At 54.1% G+C, this 18,800-nt stretch overlaps 2 protein-coding genes across 9 annotated transcripts in view; one reads left to right on the forward strand and one right to left on the reverse strand.

Moving 5' to 3' along the window:
* Nucleotides 1-5,098, forward strand: part of ABAT (4-aminobutyrate aminotransferase) — an 82,897-nt gene extending 77,799 nt beyond the window's left edge. The window contains exons 12-13 of the mRNA XM_077773220.1: nucleotides 3,689-3,800; nucleotides 4,870-5,098. Of these exons, the coding sequence (XP_077629346.1) occupies nucleotides 3,689-3,800; nucleotides 4,870-4,991 (234 nt within the window). The 3' untranslated portion in view covers nucleotides 4,992-5,098. The remainder of the gene's footprint in view (nucleotides 1-3,688; nucleotides 3,801-4,869) is intronic.
* Nucleotides 5,099-12,791: 7,693 nt separating this feature from the next.
* Nucleotides 12,792-18,718, reverse strand: TMEM186 (transmembrane protein 186). Of its 8 annotated transcripts, XM_077773215.1 has the most exons (6): nucleotides 18,633-18,718; nucleotides 18,065-18,350; nucleotides 16,094-16,323; nucleotides 15,556-15,685; nucleotides 14,494-15,105; nucleotides 12,792-13,535 (listed from the first exon to the last, which is right to left on the reverse strand). In XM_077773215.1, the coding sequence occupies exons 4-6, from the start codon at nucleotides 15,568-15,570 to the stop codon at nucleotides 13,524-13,526; spliced, it is 639 nt and encodes a 212-aa protein (XP_077629341.1). In that variant the 5' UTR covers nucleotides 15,571-15,685; nucleotides 16,094-16,323; nucleotides 18,065-18,350; nucleotides 18,633-18,718; the 3' UTR covers nucleotides 12,792-13,523. The 8 variants fall into 8 exon arrangements, with proteins under 8 accessions (XP_077629341.1, XP_077629334.1, XP_077629336.1 ...); XM_077773208.1 differs by having other exon boundaries at nucleotides 12,792-15,105; XM_077773210.1 differs by lacking the exon at nucleotides 16,094-16,323 and having other exon boundaries at nucleotides 12,792-15,105.
* Between the last annotated feature and the right edge of the window lie 82 nt (nucleotides 18,719-18,800).

Here is an 18,800-nt window from a genome sequence, read left to right on the forward strand (position 1 = left end):
CCCCCCCCCGCCCTGTGCCCCCCCTCCCTCGTGGGTCCTGCCCTCCACATACTTAGCACGCGGCAGCCCTGTGCAGTGGGAGACATGCCGGCCTCAGAAGGGATTTTCAGTGTTGTAGCAGCGAGACTGGAACGGGAGGCCAAGCTGTAGTGATGGGGTTTGCTTTAACCCACTTTAGTCATAGTACGGTTTCAGCCTGTCACCAATAGAGGAGATAGGTCATGCGGGTTTTTATATTCCTTGCTTTTTAAAATTGTTTTAAATGTTTCTTTATTTTTGAGAGAGAGAGAGAGAGAGAGGCAGAGTGTGAGCAGGGGAGGGGCAGAGAGAGAGGAAGACAGAATCTGAAGCAGGCTCCAGGTCTGAGCTGTCAGCACAGAGCCCAGTGCGGGGCTCAAACTCAGGAACCGTGAGATCTTGACCTGAGCCGAAGTCGGACACTCAGCACAGGCGCCCCCATATTCCCTGTTATACGAAGACCTGAAATGCAGCCTGTATCTCACACTTACAGTGCGTCTCCACTTGGACTGGCCCCATCTCAGGCCACGTGCAGATCCCGCATGGGACAGCACAGCTCTCCGTTATAACCAGTTGTCTTCATGTGTATACTGCCTGGCCCCGNGGACCTCCAGATGGCTGGTCACAAGGAGCCCCTCTGCCAGGGATCCGGAGGATCTAGTCACACCCGTGACCTGAGCAGAGCCACCAAGGGGTGGCGGCAGCGGGGGCAGTGAAGGAGGGTCGGTTGGCAGTAGTGACAGCTTCCAATTATTGAGTGCCTGCTGTATGTATGCCCTGCCTGTAACAGGACCTGTCATACACTCGGGTTAAGTCTGGCAGGGATGCTGTGAGCGATACCCCTTGATGTTCCAGTTTTGCAGACGAGGCATCTGAGGCATGAGCCGTTATGCTTGTCCAGTAGCTTCCATAAGGCAGCCCTGGGGTAGGCACCTGATTCTGGTGGACTTCAGAGTCTATGTTCTTTGCCAGCATTTTCCTGTCTGATGTAATCAGGAACCTAGTAATAATCATTATTTCCATTAATTGAGAACTTGCTCAGTCTGAGGCCCGAGGGGGGCGAGGGAGCGGCAGGCACAGGACTTGGTTCCAGACACAGGGCAGTGGCAGGAGCTCTGGGGACCCCACCCCCACACCCCAAGGCAGGGATGTCAGATTTAACGAATCTGAACAGGACTCCCAGCTAAATTTGAAAAACAGCAACAGACTTTTTTTTAAGTATAAGTATATCCCATGTGCCATTTGGGACATACTTACACTAAATTATAGATTGTTGATCTGAAATTCAGGTTTAACTGGGTGTCCTGTATTTTTTCTGGCACCCCTAGCTCACAACAGTTTGAAATTAGGAAAACCTAATTATCCTCATTTTCTGCACTTGATCTTAGCCAAAAGGCCGAGAAATTATATTTATCCTCATTTTCCGGATGAGAAAAGGGAAACCCGGGGAGGGGGGTGGCGGTGAGCAGCAGCCAGGAGGCCAGGCTTTAACCCCGGTTCCGCCTGACTGCAGAGACACTGCAGGGGTCACATGTGGCTGCTCGAACAGCTGAGGCCTTCCAGTGGGTGTGGTGCAGGGGTTCTGCGTGCAGTTCTTTTCTCTTCTCTTGGGCTGGATTCAGACTTAAACTGGCAGTTGGGCGGGGTCCAGGTATACACGGCAGGCGTGGACGTGTGCCCCTGTGACTGCCCCAGCACAGCAAGGCCCAGGGCTGATAGAGCGCCGGAGGTGTTTTCTCTGTAGGTCTCTTAAATGTCCCAGTTACTGCCACCCATCCTGAGTCATGAGCACGGGTGCTGGAGGGCCAGGCAACTTCAGAGTCCCCCGCTTTGAAGAGGGGGGTGCATGGTGTTACCCAAGAGGTTTCAAGATGCAAGACGGTGCCACGGTAAGGGTTCTGCGAAGACATCCCAGAGCGTCCCAGAGCCAACCCGTGGCAGCCCCACTGGCCCATGTAAAGGGATGGAGACCGTCGGGTCCCTAGCAAGGCCTCACAAAGCCACAGGCAAGGGGGAGTTGGGGTTACAGAATACCCGAAAAGAGTGGGTGAAAGAGAAGAGCGCCTGCAGGGATGGGGCAACAGTCGAGGCTCCCCCGTGTGGAGGGGAGGGAGGAGCTCCACGTCCCACACCGATTAATCAAGCCAGCGGCCACTAGACACGCGCGCATGTGTGCGTGTGTCCAGGCGTCTGAACAGATGAGACCTCGTCCCCAGAGACCACACTCGGCTGGAAGAGAGGAGCGTGTTCCGAGTGCTGGCTCCCAGCACCCAGCAGGGGCCAGAACAGGCAGAGGGAGTGCTGGAGTGACTTCTGAGCCTCAGTTTCCCCACCTGCACATCTCAAGTAGTCCCTTCTCCGCTGGTGGAATAGGATTCAAGTCCACGAGTGGCACATAGATGGGCCTCTGTTGCCACCGGAGTGTGGCTCTGTGTCCACTTTCTACCACGGGGCTGCAGCGAGATGACATTTGCCCCCCAGCTCTGCCCCCACTGCCCTGGAGTCACTTGGGCTCATCCAAGCCCTGGTCATTGTCCTCTGCGTGAACAATGGAGCAGGGAAGGACCAAGCTCTTCCACGCCAAGTGACCGTGTTACTTCCTCAGGCTTCTGGAGCACACGAGCACAAACTGGGTGGTCTAAGTCAAGAATTCATTCTCTGGACACGTGGTTGGCCTGCTCGCTTTGGCGTCTAACTTTGGCTCAGGTCATGATCTCACAGGAGTTCGAGCCCTGCATCGGACTCTGTGCTGACAACGCAGAGCCAGGAGCGTCTTTTGGTTTCTGGGTCTCCCTCTCTCTCTGCCCCTCCCCTGCTTGCTCTGTGTGTCTCTCTCTCAAAGGAAAAAAAAGAATTCATTTTCTTACCATTCTGGAGACCACAGGTCTGAGATCAAGAGAGCAGTGTGCATGCTGACTGGCTGGAGGCTTGGGCAGGGGAGAGCCCATGCCACGCCTCTGTCCCAGCTCCTGGTGGCCCGCAGGCCTTGCGTCCTTGGGACCACGGGTGCCCCATTCCAGCCTCCGCCCCCACTGTTCCCCTGGGTGCCTGTGTCTCTGCCCAGATTTCACTCTTATAAGGACGCAAGTCCTTGGAGTTAGAGCCCACCCTAGGCCAGCATGACGTCCTTTTAACCTAATTGCATCAGCAAACTCTATTCCAACGTAAGGTTCTCTTTGCAGGGTCCAGGTTGACCTGAATTCGGGGAGGGGGCACTGCTCAGCCCAAGACAGCTCCCAGCCTTAGACCCTGCAGTGAGGCTGAGCTGCTTCTAGAAGAACCACCGCTTTTCTAGAAATGCACTGATAAGATGACTGATGTGTCCTGAGCACCTGCCCGGTGCGAGGCCCTGCACTTTACGCTGGGACCTCCTCTCAGTAAATCCCCGCCGTGGCCCCTGGGGGGCAGTAGCATTTACATCCTTCAGTTTGCAGAAGAGGAAACTGAGGCTGGGGCCCCTCACATGACTGGCCCATGGGTGTCCAAGGCAAAAGAGGCAGAGCAGGCTTTGAACCCAGGACTGGAGGTCTCCAGAGCCCAAGCCTGTGACCCCGTGGCCGTCCTCGGCACCCCTGCAAAGGCCCGAAGGCCAGACCCTGGGGAGCATTTGAGGGACCCCCCAGCTGCTGCGCGGGTGACGGGCTGATGCCGCCCTGTTCCCCCGCTGCAGGCCCGGTACCCCCAGTTCGTCAGCAGGGTGAGAGGACGAGGCACCTTTTGCTCCTTTGACACTCCGGACGAGTCCATACGGAATAAGCTCGTTTCACTGGCCAGAAACAAAGGTAAGGAGGCCGAGCCCCATCAGGAGCACCACTCACCTGGTGCGGGCGCTGCAGGGCAGGGGTCGGCAGGGGACTGGAGACCGTCCGGTCCGAGTGCTCCTTCTTGAGAGAGCGAGAGCGTGGGCAGCGGGATTTCCTTATGCATTTATTCACTCGATAGATGTTCAGTGAGAAGGTGAGCGGCAGTGACACAGGAGAGAGTAATCAGGAGCATCATCCAGAGCATGGGGCCCCTCCTTCACGGCGCTCCTGGTGTGCCAGGAAGGGGACGTGGAACGCAGCATGTCACGAGCCATCGGCTGCACTTGTGCACCCTAGGAGGGAGGGAAAGGGATAGGATGGAATCGCTGGGGGAGGGGTCGAGACGAGGAAATCAGGGGAGGCTTCCTTGGGGAAAAGGCATTCTTACCTGAAGTCTGGCCACGTGAGCAGCGGTTGGCCAGGTGAAGGTGGCGAGGGGCATTCGGGTGGAGGGAAGGATGGAGCCAAGAGGCACGGAAGCCTCTGGAGAGAAGTGTGAGGAGGGGCTGCCGGGTGCACCTTGTGTTGACCGTGGGACGCGGGCGAGAGGCCGGGCTGCTTCCTGGGAGCCGTGGGGAGAGGCTCGGTGCCGTGAAGTGGGGCGCGCAGAGGGCTGATGTGTGGCAGGCAGTGCTCCGTGCCAGGATCCCCGAGGGGAAGGGGTGACGCGCCCGCTCTTCTCAGTGACAAGCAGAGTTTCAGAGGCGCGGTGAGACCTTGGCCAGGGCGCCCTTGGAGGTCGGCAGGTCCGTTGTTCCCGGGGGACAGCCTGCCCTGCGCACGCGCTGCCCCCCTGCACCTGTGCCATTCACCCCTTCGCTTCCCTCCCTCCTGGCCCCGCCACCAGCTCCTGGAAGGCAGGGGCTTTGCCTCTGGACTCGGATCCCAGTGGGCCTCGTTCAGGGTCAGCAGAGCAGGAGTTGGAGGTGGGAGGGAGGGAGAGAAGGGGGGTGTGGAAGGACAGGTGGACAGACGGAAGACACCCCGCGTGTGCGCGCGTGCGGCTCTGAGCCCAGGCGGCTGACGGCCCTCCCGCGTCCGCTTTCAGGCGTGGTGCTGGGAGGCTGCGGGGACAAATCCATCCGGTTCCGCCCCACTCTGGTCTTCAGGGACCACCACGCGCACCTGTTCCTCAATATCTTCAGCGACATCCTAGCCGACTTCAAGTAAAGAAGCCATCTCCACCGCGCTCTGAGACAGCCCGATCTCAACAGTTGTCAAATCGATTAGTTTGCCTAATTCATGTTTTCACTTAAAGGATCAGAGGCGAATGCGCAACCTGAAGGGTTCTTTGCGGGAAGGGGATGTTTGTGGNCCTGGACGTAGTCTCGGGCACGGCCATGAGGTTCTGGCCGTATATCTGCCCACATTGACCCCAGCTGTTTCTTTGGAAGCCAGGCAAGGGAATGACAGCTGGTCCCGGGACTTCTTGGCTCCGGTCCCTCTCAAGTGCCATATTCTGTGACTGAGGATGCTGAGCCCCCCACCCCGTGCAGACATGCTCTCCCGTCCCGCCCGGCCCTGCTGCTCCCGGACCAGGTCCCACGCACAGTTCGGTGAAGGACAGGACAGATCAACGAGGGCAGGAGAGGGCGGACATTAGCATTGAGCTGCGGTGTGGGGAGGGGTCCTGTGGCCTCCTTACGACCGGGGCCCCCTGCTCAGCGCAGGGACCCTCTGAATTGTGAGTCCTGTCCTTGACGGGCCGTTGCCTCGGAGAATCTCTGTGCCGGCATCACTGGCCCTTCTTACTCACCAACCTTGTGTTCCCCACGCTCTGTCCCCTGTTAAAGTGAACCCAGACGTCTGGCCGGGGCGGGGCGGGCGGGACTGCTGCCTGAGCATCGAAGGGGACACACGGGAGCCAGAAGGTCAGAAGCACAAGCGCGTCTCCCAGGAGCCGCAGAGCCACCCTCCTCCTGTCCCCCCCGGGACATCTGGGGTCCGGCCTGCGGACCCCTCACCCAGGGGCTCTCTCTCTAGCTTCCTCTGTCCCACCCCCGCCCCGCTTCTGAGCGGCCCTGGCGGGGACTCCATCACAGGCAGTCAGCCGCCAAGCCAGGTTTCTTCTTGAGGGAAAAGCATGGCGAACGCCAGGCGCCAGAGCTCCCGCTCATTCAGGGCGGCTTCCGCGTACCGGCCACCCCGGATGAGAGCCTCTCCTAACGCAAAAGAGCGTGCAGACTGCTGGGCGGGTGATAGTTCAGGGCTTCGTTGGCCTGTGGCCGAGGCCACGGGGCCTCTTCTGGAGGCCAGGCGTTCTTGGGACTGATTGGACTTCAGGTGCCCCTAAGGAGAGCCTCTGGCTGTCCCGCAGCTGTGCTGCTCTTCCCCCCGCCCCCCTGCCACCCCGGCTGCCAGTCGCAGGACACGCGCCTGTCAAGGTTTCCCCATTCCGCACTTTGCTCTTTCAATAACTAATCGCCCAAAGAACTCAAAACGGTTGGTTTTCTTGGTTTCGTGTTGCGTGTCAGGCTGTTTGCTCCACCAGCAAAATGGAGGCGTCTGCCTCTCTCTCTTGCCGCGTGCGGCTCATCTGCATACTCGTCTGTTTATCCGGTCACTCCTTCATGGAGCTGCCCCCACGTCCCCGCCCCAGGCCCGGTGCGAAGCACTAGCAACACAGGGGGAAATACAGCGTGGTCCCTGCTCTCGAGGGACTCACATGTCATCCGGGACAACAGACTCTTAACCAGCAGTCAAAGCAGAGGGGCAGGCACCGTGCCAGGAAATCAGAGGGAGTGCCCTTCGGGGGCGGGAGGCTTCAGGGGGAAGGGACGTTCAAGCAGGGTTTTGCAGAACGAGCAAGAGTTCTCCAAGCAGACAAGGCGAGGAAGAGTGTCACAGAAAAGGGAACAGTGCGCTCAAGGACAGACACATCAGTCCACAGTTTCGCAACTTTCACTGGGGATCCACCTCCCCACTATCCCAAGATTCAAGACCTTGCTTAACAAGCCAGATGCAAACCAAACCATAATTCATTTATTGGCGTAAGGATGCTTTCTCTGGAGAACTTTCACATTGGGTGCAAACAGTAAGGTTCCTGAAGCCCCAAAGGCCTCCGAGCCAGGCACGACCAGAACCTGGGCACTCTCGGTGGAGACAATGCCCAGAGACATTTTGTTCTCTCCCACGGGGCAGTCATGGAGAAACGAAGTCGTTTTGTCGGGGAAGTCGTTTCCAGACTTACTCACTCCTTACCAAGGGAAGTTACTTCTCATGAAACTCTTTAAGCCATTTAGCAACACGTTCCTGTTGGCTCAGGGCACATTAGGAGTTCTGAGGCATCGTCTCTTCGGGGTGGGGGCGTCTAGCTGGAAGAATTTCAAGGAAGAAGACACTCAGCAGGGCTCAAGATGGTAGAAGCTAGGGAGAGGTACGTAAAAATGGGGAGCCCCGCCGGCAGGTTGCTGTCCGGGGCTGGGCCCGCGGAGTGCGTCTGTGGCCGACGGCCTGGGAATGAATCCATCTGCCATCAGTGCTGTAGACTTTGGTAACGATCTCTAGCAAGTGTTTTACAGAAGACAAGGTCCTGTAATAGCAAGTCTGAGCACATCCTCACTTTTATTATAAATGTTTTTTTATAATTTTTACTGACAGTGGCCATGCAAAATTGTGCACATTAAAACATCTTGTGTACCTATACCTATCTCTATACATATATATAAATAAACGTACACATATATCAGCTCATGGTAGACAACCATAGCTAGGGAGCATCGCCCACTTACGCATCCACATCTTGTTTACAGTATTCTGTCGACAGTGCCAATAATGATAGAGAAGTTAACGTGTCACGATGTAACTGATAATGACCGTACGCACAATTTCGTGAAATTAAATCTGTTTCCTGTGTTAATCAGCGTTCTTAAATTAAAAAAAAAAAAATTTATAATGGAAACATCAGAGTGAATGTGTCCTTTTTGGGTTTGGAAACAGCTTCATTAAATACTTGACAGGCACACAGTAAGCACCTACTGTATACCTCTTAGGGAGGTCTTGCCGGGGCTTATGCTCTACCTACACAAGTCGGCCTGGATTCAGGGCGCACTGTGAGGCCATGATTTTCACCAGACGTCATGAAGGACTTACCGTGTGACGGGGGCACAGGGAGGGACGAGCCGCAGCCCTTATGCCCGGCTCACCTTCCGTGGGGCAGAGGTGACAGCAGCCCAGCGCAGGGACCGCAACACGGGCAGACCCTGGGTGCCGCCACCGCACAAAGGGCAGGCCCCGAGCTGGGGTGGAAGTTGGGTCCCCGAGTTTCCTCTTCAAAGTCCAGCAGGAACTGCACCAGCCACTCAGAGGCAGGACGGAAGGCACCCCAGTTCCAGGGGCACCGAGGCAGGTGAGGGCAGGCAGCCGCGGCGTGGGTCAGAGAGAGACGGCAAGAGCCACAGACCGAAGAAACGAGCAGGGATGGGCCCCCGACGACCTTGGGGCCGTGCTGAGAGGCTCGGGGTGTTCATGCAGGGGCGCAGGCACCGCAGGCTCCACACGCCGAGTGCTCGCGTGAGGGTCGGAGAGACCGAGACGCCAGTCAGGAGTGTCCAAGACCCGACCTGGACGGGGACCGTGGGCTCCTGCGTCTGTCAGCGACCCCATGTGGCTCTGCCTTCTCTCACCTGCAAAATGCATGATTTCCCAGGCCCCTCCCTCCTTGGACGTTCCCGGTGTCTATGAGATGATCGTGGAAGGCAGGGTTTACTATTACACGTGATTTTTAGGGGCGCCAGGGTGGTGGGCCGGTCAGTTCAGTGTCCGATTCTTGGTTTCGGGTCAGGTCTTGATCTCATGGTTGGTGAGTTTGAGCCCCGTGTCTGGTTCTGTGCTGACAGCTCAGAGGCTGGAACCTGCTTCAGATTCTGTGTCTCCCTCTGTCTCTGCCCCTCCCCCACTCGCACTCTGTCTCTCTCTCTCAAAAATAAACACTAAAAAAATGTTTTTAATAATCACATATAGTAACAATTATTGTTTGTTGACCGTCTTCTGTATGCAAGCAGAGGCTACATGTGCTGTATAATTTTCATGATGAACCTATGAGCTGTGTATTTGTGTGTCTACTTTTCTCTTTTTTTAATAATTTTTGAGACAGAGAGAGTGTGAGTGGCGGAGGGACACATAGAGAGGGAGACATAGAAGCAGGCTCCAGGTTCTGAGCTGTCAGCACAGAGCCCAATGCAGAGCTCAAACCCATGACTGTGAGATCATGACCTGAGCCACAGTCGGACGCTTAGCCGACCGAGCCCCCCAGGCGCCCTGTGTGTGCCTACCTTTAAGATGAGGAAACAAGCTCAGAGAGGTCAGGGGAACGTGCCCCAGACCACACAGCTTGGGAGCCAGGGTTTGAAACACAGACGTAGGAGAGATGACACATTAGTGTATAAACTGATGTGTGTGCGCACAGTCAGCTTGGGATTGGGTGAAGGCAGGGGCTGTGCTCCACCCCAGGACCTTTCTCGCAGCCAGGCCGGCCGTCAGTCTGGGACAGGCAGTCTCCACTGGTCGGCATCAGCATGAGCTCTTAACGTACCTTCTTAGAGTGGGTGATCGGAAGGCACCAAAACCTCAAGGTCACATACCCCTAGTTACAAACAGTCACCGTGGGGCACCTGAGTGGCTCTGTTGGTTGAGCGTCTGACTCTTGATTTTGGTTCAGGTCATGAACTGAGGGTCGTGGGATGGAGCCCCGTGTCAGGCTCTGCACCGGGCGTGGAGCCTGCTTGGGATTCTTTCTCTCTCTCCCTGTGCCCCTCTCCCCTGCTTGTTCTCGTTCTCTCTCTCTCTCTCTCTGTCTCTCAAAAATAAAAATAAGTAAAGCCAGTCACTATTTCCTATCTTCTGTTCTCCTTCCACGCTGGGGAGGCAGGATACGGCAGTGGTGTGACCCAACTCTGCCACTTTCTAGCTGGGTGGCCTTGAGTAAGTCCCGTCACCTCTCTGAGCCTCCTCTGCAAGATGAGCTTGCTAACGGCAATGCTAGCCTGCTAGCCTAGCACGTACCAAGTGCTTTCCTGGACCAAGCACTATTTTAGGTGTATCCAGGGAGTAAGTCAGTCGTCTCAACCCCCTCAGTTCTCTAACTGCCCTACAATGTGGCAGGGCCCCGGCACCCCCCGTAAGCTCCCACGCCGTGATGCACTTCTGTCAGCCTCACAGCTTCACCGGTCCCGTCCTAGGCAGTAAACCCACTTCCCCACGGAGTCCTGGAGTATCTCTCGACGGTTAATCAGTAAGATGGATGTTTTGTCACCAGAGTTGGCATAAACAAGGCCAGGTGGTACGGGCCCTGCCTGATTAATCAGGCAGGATTTTATAGTTGAATGCCACAGGATCCAAACAAAGTCATAAAAGTTGGACTCTGCCTGGGGTTCAAAGGGACCCTATTACTTTCCTTCTAGGGACTCACAAGTCCTGAAGTCACAGAGCAGCAGTAAAAGGAAAGCCCCAGCCCGGGCCATCTGAGCNCGGTTGGTGGGGACCCTTGTCAGGTCTTCGGCCTTCCTTGGGGCACACACACACAGAGCGTCTTCATTCCTACAGGCCCCCATCACACCACGGGGACCCTAATCACCTCCCAAAGGCTCCATCTCCAAACACCATCACATTGGGGGTTAGGGCTTCAACATAGGAATTGGGGGGATGGATACACATGGACGTGGTACAGACCACCCCATCTGCGCGGCCCAGGGCATGCACCTAAATTCTGCGTGGCCCAGGGCATGCAGGCGGGTCTCCGCGGACAGCCAGGAAAACCACTCTAGAGGGGCCAGCATGGCCACATCACCGATGCCCTCCATGGCGGGATGGTTCCTAATGCCAGTCCAGCTTCTAAGGCCAGCGTGGGAATTCACCGTGGATTCACCTTGAGAGCTGACCTGAGAGATCTCATGCTATCTACAGCATTTTTCACGTTTTAAGAGGCATGTTCACTGTGAAATCTTTTTTTTTAAATCATTTCCTGTTTTTTTTTTTTAATGTTTTATTTATTTCTGAGAGAGAGAGAGAGAGAGAGGCAGTGTGAGCAGGGGAGGGTCAGACAGAGAGGGAGATACAGAATCTGAAGCAGGCTCCAGACTCTGAGCTAGCTGTTGGCACAGAGCCTGACATGGGGCTCAAACCCACGAACTGTGAGATCATGACCTAAGCCGAAGTCGGACGCTCAACCGACTGAGCCACCCAGGCGCCCCCACTGTGAAATCGTAAAAACAGTATTAGAAGGTCGTAAAGTTGGAGGTGGACGCCTTCCCTCCGTTCGGCCCACGCCCTCACCCTCGACCCTCTTCCCAGAGGTAACCACTGTGAACTTGGGAGTGCACGTGGTTTTCACAAACACAAGACCACACAAAACTCTACTGGTTCTCTGACTTGCTTTTTCTCCCGGTTGCGGTTGCTATGGTTACCTTTCCACATCCACAGATACAGTTCAAGCTCATTCTTTTTAAGGGCCATGCAATATCCCTAGTATAGTTCTATGGACATTTATTCAACCGTGTTGTCTACTAATGAAAACTGTTTAGGGGCGCCTGGGTGACTCAGTTGGTTAAGTGTCTGACTTTGGCTCGGGCCATGATCTCACCGTTTGTGAGTTTGAGCCCCAGGTCAGGCTCTGTGCTGACAGCTGGAAGCCTCGAGCCTGCTTTGGATTATGTCTCCCTCCCTCTCTGCCCCTCCCCCCCCCTCGTGCTATGCCTCTCTCTCAAAAGTAAATAAACATTTTTAAAAAAACTGTTTCAGTTTGTTGTTGCTGTTTGTTTTGCTGTTAGAAACATGCGGAGACTGTCTTCGTATGTCTGCTTCGGTATTTCCATTAGATTATTGTTTTGGATCTGTTGTCAAAGTGGGGGAATCACCGATCTAGCCATCACCCGGACCTAAAGACGGCTCGCGTTTTCTGAGAAACTGGTTTATCATCTGCTGCACAGCTTCTGGGAAGGGTAGATCCCAGGCAGGGATTCTCAAAAGTCGAGGTGCCCTGGAATTACCAGGGAAGCATAAGGATTCAAACCCGCAGCATGTACCGGAATCCGCAGGGACCGAGCATGGGCTTTGTTGGTGTTGTGTTGCTGGTGTCGATTGGGGAGTTTGGGTGGCTCCCAGGGACGGCCCTCTGGGTGCCGCGGGAGCCCCTGGGCGGGCAGGGAACAAAGGCACGGATGATGCATTTGCTGTGTGCCCTCTGCTGGTACCGTGTGAGCAGACACGTCGGAAGGGAGGCTCTCATGCTGGTGAGGACGGGGGTCCCCCAGTGTGGTGACATGGGGCAGCGACTGTCAACCCAGGCTACATGCAAGAATCACTCTGGCAATGGCAATGCCTGGTCGTGGGCCTGGGCAGCAATATTTTGTATGTGTGTGTGTGCGCGCACGTGTGTGTTCTGATACTTGTCTTTATTTTACAGTTTATTGTTAAGTTGGTTTCCATGTAACACCCAGTGCTCATCCCCACAAGTGCCCTCCTCCATGCCNAACAGACTGAAATAGCGTAAACTTCCAGCCTGGCTGCATTTCAGAATTGGCTTCGAGCTTGTCAAGCACTCGGGATTCTGGGGACCCACCCCAGACAGAACTAGAATCTCAGGGGGTGAGGTTACCACTAGATCAACACCAGGGGCTACTGGAGTTAATTCTTAAATGAGGTCAAAGTCAAATCATCAATACTGCGTGAGCCATTTTATAGGCAAAGACTGTCTTTGGGGAAAGGGCTTCACAGTCTTTGAAGGAGCTGGTAAGCAGCTGAGGGAACAGTATGGCAGGAAACCAAAAGAGCTACGTTACCTGCCGAAGAGAGGAGGGGATGGGAGGGGAGCCCTGTCTGTCTCTCCTTCAAAAATAACCTTCCCCAATTCTACCGACATAGAATTGACGTGTAACATAGTATCAGCTTAGGATGTACAACATAATGATTTACGCATGTATATACTGCAAAACGATTATGACAAGGTCAGTTAACATCAGGCATCTCACAAGGTAATGAGGTATTTTTTTTATGACAGAATATTTTTGTGTTTACAAGTAAGATGGTTATGTGTTACATGAAGCAAAAAGAAAAAAAAAACCAATTCCAGGTACAGGATAACATCTGTTTTTAGAAAAGCCTGGAAGCATGGTAAGTTACCACCTCACACCCATCAGGAGGGCTATCATCCAAAAGACGGACGTGGAGAAGCTGGAATCCTTGTGCACGGCTGAGACAGATAAAAAAGTATGTGGCCGCTGTGGAAAAGTCTGGCAGTTCCTCAAAAATGTGCGCACACAGTCACCCGAAGACCCAGCGGTTCCGCCTCTCAGCACATCCCCAAAAGAGGGGACTCGGATTTAGGAGCGCCAGCGCGGACGGCAGCGCTATTCCCAGCAGCCAAAAGGTGGAAACTATCAAAATGTCCACCGACAGATAAGCAGACCGTGGTCTGCACACACATCATCCAGCCACGGAAAGGAAGGACGCGTGCGCACACGCTCCAGCACGGACGCACCCTGGAAACGTCATGTCAGGTGGAAGAAGCCAGACACAAAACCACAGTGTGTGATTCCGTTTCAAATCCACGGAGACAGAAGGCAGATGAGTGGTCACAAGGCCGGAGGGCGGGAGCTGGGAAGTGACTGTTTAACGGGTACAGACTTTCTCCTTGGGATGATGAGAACGTTCTGGAAATGGGCACACGTGATACTTGCATAATCTTGCAGGCCGACTTAATACCACTCAAGTGCACATCTAAAAATGGCCAAAAGAATAAATTTACATTATGTGTATTTTACCACAATAAAAAAAGACTGGCAGTCCCCACATACGACATTTAGTCGCTGATTTCTGAGTGCAACTGGTAACGATCACGTCTTCCTCTTTATTGTTACGGGTTGTTGAACAAACATCTGTTACTAATTCCAAGGAAGGGCAGCACATAGAACTAGCTTTAGCTCATGGAAGAACACACCAGAACACAGCTTGCCTGGTTTTATCCACCACAGAGCCTTCCAGCAGGGCCCCAGGTGTCTGCGTGGTGAGCACAGTCTTGGCAGAGGCGCTGCGCTTGCCTGGCCGGCACCCTCCCGGTGAGGTCACATGGCCCACCTCTATCTAGGCTTCTTCCCACTGCGGGGTCCCCCAGGGGGGCGGCACAGGGCTCGGGTCAACCCTGCTGACTGCCAGCAAGGTTTGCAGCACACCATCATCTTCGTACTGACCTTGACATTTACCGTCTACTCTCACACCCGTCTCAGGAGACAGGCAGGACTTTTCCCTTTCTCGGACGTGAAAACCAAGGTTCGGAGAGGCTCGGGGACTCCAGGACAGAGAGCCGGGGACTGACCGCACCCAAGTCTGCTCACTTCAAGTCCTGTGCTCCCTCTGCCACCCCTCCCTGCCTTCCCATCTCACGGCCCTGCCTGGGCGAACCCAACACAGCTTCCTCCAAGAACCGGCCGTGAACAGACCGGCCGTATCTGCCTGAATGTCACCCAAACGCAGCATGAATCTGTACTAAGACCCCCTTTCCGAAACCCGATTACTAGCTTCTGCCGTGTGACTTTTTGCATCCCGAAGGACAAGTGCCCAGAGGCCCGCCAGAGTCTCCAGCCCCCGGACCCCCTTCCTCAGCCTCGCCCACACCCTCGGTCTTCCTGCTGGACGTCCAGCTCCCAATTCACTTGTGGGAGTCCAGCGCCCCAAACACCTGCGTGAACCGCTCTCTGTCCACGATGCGTCCGTAGCGAAGGGTGAGATAGAAGGTCTGCTTCCCGCTGTACTGCTGGATTCGTACAAACAGCTCCTGGGCCCGGTCCTGGGTTTCCGTCATGGGGATCACACTGGCCACGGGCCAGTCCGTGTCCTGCCGCCAGCCCCAGAAGGTCAGGTGGGCCACCCGCAGCACAGTGCCCGCCTCGTTCACATACAGGATGCCCACCAGCCTCCGGAAGAAATAGCTCATCCAGCAGAGCATGGCCAGGGCGAAGCTAGCCACCCCGCCTGCAAGGCACAGGGAGCCAAGGGTCACGAAGCCCTGCGAGTACCAGTAGCAGCCGGGCGGGATGGCCAGCACCGTGAGCACCGTCTGAGCCACCTTCAGCCGAGACAGGTACCCGAAGGCTCTGATGGCGTCAAACCGGTAGACCATCTGGAAGTTCTCAGTCTCCGCGCCGGCCGCTTTCTCCTTCGGGGTGGGGCACCTGCTCCCTGCCCACCTCCCTGGATCCTGCCCGGTGCCCCGGTGGCACCACAGCCCGCACACAGGTCTTCTCCACGCGGCCGGGCCGGGCAGCCGAGACACAGCTCGGAGGAGGGCAGCCTGGAAGGGAGACAGGAGACACTGCTCTCAGGAACTCAGCTGCGCTAATCACACGACACACGTTTGCACGGCATCTCACCCTGAAGCTCCGGCCACCCCTGCGCAGTTGCCGTTACTGCCAGAGACACAGGGAAAGAGACGGCCAGATGCTTTAACTTTAACTCATGTGACCTTCACACAAGCGGTGCAAGACAGGCGCCACTGCAGTTGACCCTTGAACAATGCAGGGGTGAGGGACAGCCACCCCCGTGCAGTCAAAACTCCACAGGTAGCTTCTGACTCCTCAAAAACCTAACTACTAACATAGCCTGCGGCTGACCAGGAGCCTTACCGATAACAGTCGATTAACACACGTCTTGTACATTACATGTACATACGCTGTGTGCTTATAGCAAAGTCAGCTAGAAAAAAGAGCATGATTATGAAAACTGTAAGAGAAAATACACTTACAGGGCCGTGCTGCATTACCCAGACCGTCACGTTTACGTCGTTCACAAGAGGAATCGTCTCTCAGTCCCTACATCGATACTGCTTATAGGATGCGAAACACCAACAGGCGTTTTGTTACCTATCACCAACGCTAGACACAAAAACAGAAACATAGTAAGGGAGATTCCTATTTATTTATACGTAGGGTGATTCAAGGACTGGTAACCAAGAAGTAGTGACAGGACTGTTCTATGGCAGCCTAGCGTAACCTGGTGTCACCATTGCCACTGTTGCACAGGGGCCCTCGCCTCTGTGCTGACGAATGGCTGGCTATAAAATTTTTATGGCACACAGTATTACAGTGCGATTCATAATACAGTATTGGAAACGTTATTGCTTTTTTTAAAAAACCACTTCGCTGTGATGATAGGCTGATAGGCAGTCTCTCCAATTAGGAGAGGGGAGCATACTGGACCCTAACTCTTTGTAATTCTTTGAAAGAAAAGTTGCAAAACAGTAAGAAGACCCATCATTGACTTTATATTAAATTATCACCCACCTTAGGCCTCTAAGGATAGGCTCTCCGCTTCCAGGCAAGTCTTGCACATGACGTTCTGCCCGATTAATGCCCAGGCGACAATGCAGTCTGACACAGTGCCTGCCGTTATCAGATTTTCACACGGAGACACTCACGTGCACAACAGGTCAGTTTAACTGTACGGCATGACGACTATTTAGTATTAGTTCATGGACGTGGTCTTCGTCCTTGTCATCTTTACTCTGAGGAGGCTGCGGATGAGGCAGAGGACAGGCTGGTCTCAAGGTCTCAGGGGAGGCAGGCGGGGCAGGCACACCCGGTATAACTTTCTGGAAACACACTGTAATTTCTGTCTGCCCTTTCAACTCTCTAAAAATGTTTCTATATAGTACCAGCCCTTCTTCCACCACTTGCTTTAGTCTCAGTGCTCGTATCACGGAAGGGTCCATGTTGTGAAAGAAGTCAAAAGCCATCCTGAATAATCGAAACCCTTCCGCCAGGTTGTCTAATGTCAGCTTGTTTTCCGGCACCGCCTCTTCCACATCTTCTTCGTCTGGCACCGGCCGGGAAGCTCTCGCCTCCGTCAAGTCACCCTCTGTGAATTCCTCTGGCGTGGTGACTCTGGGCACCTGTGGTGGGAACTCATCTCCTGCCTCCTGGTCAACGGAGGCTGCTTGCCCTGCTATCTTGACAGTTTTTAAGCCAAACCTCTTTCTGAAATTATCAAACCATCCTTTGCTGGCACTAAATTCTCCAGCTTTAGACCCTTCGCCTTCCTTTTGCTGTAAGTTGTCATATAACGACTTTGCTTTTTCTCGAATCATGTTAGAATCTATAGATATGCCTTTCTTATAGCAATCCTGTACCCACATAAAAGCCACGTTTTCAATACAAGACAAAAAGCTGTCTTCCAAATAGGGCAGTGTTCTCACGCCTGCTGGCGTAGCTGCCGCGACGGCTTCACGGACTTCCTTTTCCTTTTTTTCGATGGTCCTTACTCCAGATTCATTGATCTCGAAATGACGGGCCACTGCTGCTGCAGACCTTAATCTACGGTACATGTCAAGCAATTCGACTTTTTCTTGTAACGTCATGACTTTTCTTTGCTTCTTGGGAGCGCTTCTAGAATCCCCAGTGGCATTTTATTATGGGCCCCATGGTGTTATTCAAGGTTTACAGTATTCCACTAAACATGATGAAAAATACGCGAGAACCACTGCATCACTTTTTACGGCCATTCGAAATTTATGAGTGAGGAACTGATCCCAAAAGAGGATTGGCAACATAGTTTTAAGTGCAGAAATCACAATGCTTGAGCTCACCTCAATGGCAACAGGAGGTGGCTCTGATGTTTTTACAGGAGTGCAGTATGTACTGTAGTTAATTTTCTGCAGTTATGATTTAATACTTCATCTTTGTTTCCATTTCTCTAGACTATGGATGATGCCATGTACAATCTGGAAGCATGTGCATTTTGATAAACTTTTTTGTAACAAACTTGTGTATACTTACGGAAGTAAATAATAAACTAGCATCTACATATATCTGATGCATTCGTGACGTATCTTTTTTTTTCAGTATACCCAGGCTATGCAGTCCTCTGCCGGCTTTTTCAAATTGTTGCAAATCTCCAAAACATTTCACAACATATTTATTTTTAAATCTGCACGTAAGCGGACCCACACAGTTCAAACCCACATTGTTCAAGGGTCAACTATACGTCCACTCTGCCACCCAGGGAAGGCTACAAACATACCCAAAGACACACCTCCAGTGAGTGGGGCAGAGTCTGACCCTCAAACTGATCCTCATTCCTTCAGGCCGTTCAAAGAGGTACAAGAAAAGCGGCTCAGCCTTCATTCATTCAGTCAATACCTAGGGACGACCAACTCTGGGTTGGGCACTGAATACATAAGGCTATGTGAACATTTTCCCCAGCAGGAAGCTAAACAGCAAATGTCCTAAAGGGTAACAAATCCTTGCAATACCTACCATAATAACTTCCCAAGTCTCTGTGAAGGTCAAAGCACCATCTTCGGTGCTGAAGGGAACCGCTGATTTCTTAGCCCGGTTTGGGGAACGGGGAAGACCAAAGGAGGCGGCGACGGGAGGCGCGAACCCACAGCACAAGGTGTGTATTAGGTGCACGGTTCTACACCTTGAGTAGGGCAGTGGAAGATGCTTTGGGCTTGGGGAGCAGTCACTAGCTGCGGCTCCTTAGGTAAGTTACTCCACTTCTCTGGGCCTCAGTTTCTCTCCGTTTCACAATGGGGGTTCACTGCATACCAAATAAGATAATAGTTTCAAAGTCCTCAAACGGATCTAATGGACCCGAGGGCTCTGACGCACGGAGGAGAGTAGTACCCTGTGCGTTACGGCTACTGTCGGCCCACGTGACCCGAGCGCAGAAAGGCGCGGCACAGCAAGCCTTAACCCAGGTCGGAGCTCCCTACCGCGGATTCTCCAAATCTGAGCGCGAGAAATCCGCCTGCCTGCCTAACCTTGCCCACGACCCCCGAGGCGCTTCAGCTCCCGCGCTTCCCGCCAGCCGCCTTCTTACCATGGCCCCGCTGCCTGCCGCCAGAAGAGAATCCCCTCTGCCCCCGGAACCTCTAAGAGCGCCTGCCCGGCCGTAGTAGGACGGCGCGCGGGCGCATTGCATCCTGGGATTTGTGGTTCCGAAAGACTACCCGCCGCTAGTCCCAGGCACGTGGCGGTGGCTCCGCCT

This window comes from Crocuta crocuta, unplaced genomic scaffold (genome assembly GCF_008692635.1).
Source record: "Crocuta crocuta isolate KB4526 unplaced genomic scaffold, BGI_CrCroc_1.0 scaffold16, whole genome shotgun sequence".
In the NCBI taxonomy this organism is placed as follows: domain Eukaryota; kingdom Metazoa; phylum Chordata; class Mammalia; order Carnivora; family Hyaenidae; genus Crocuta; species Crocuta crocuta.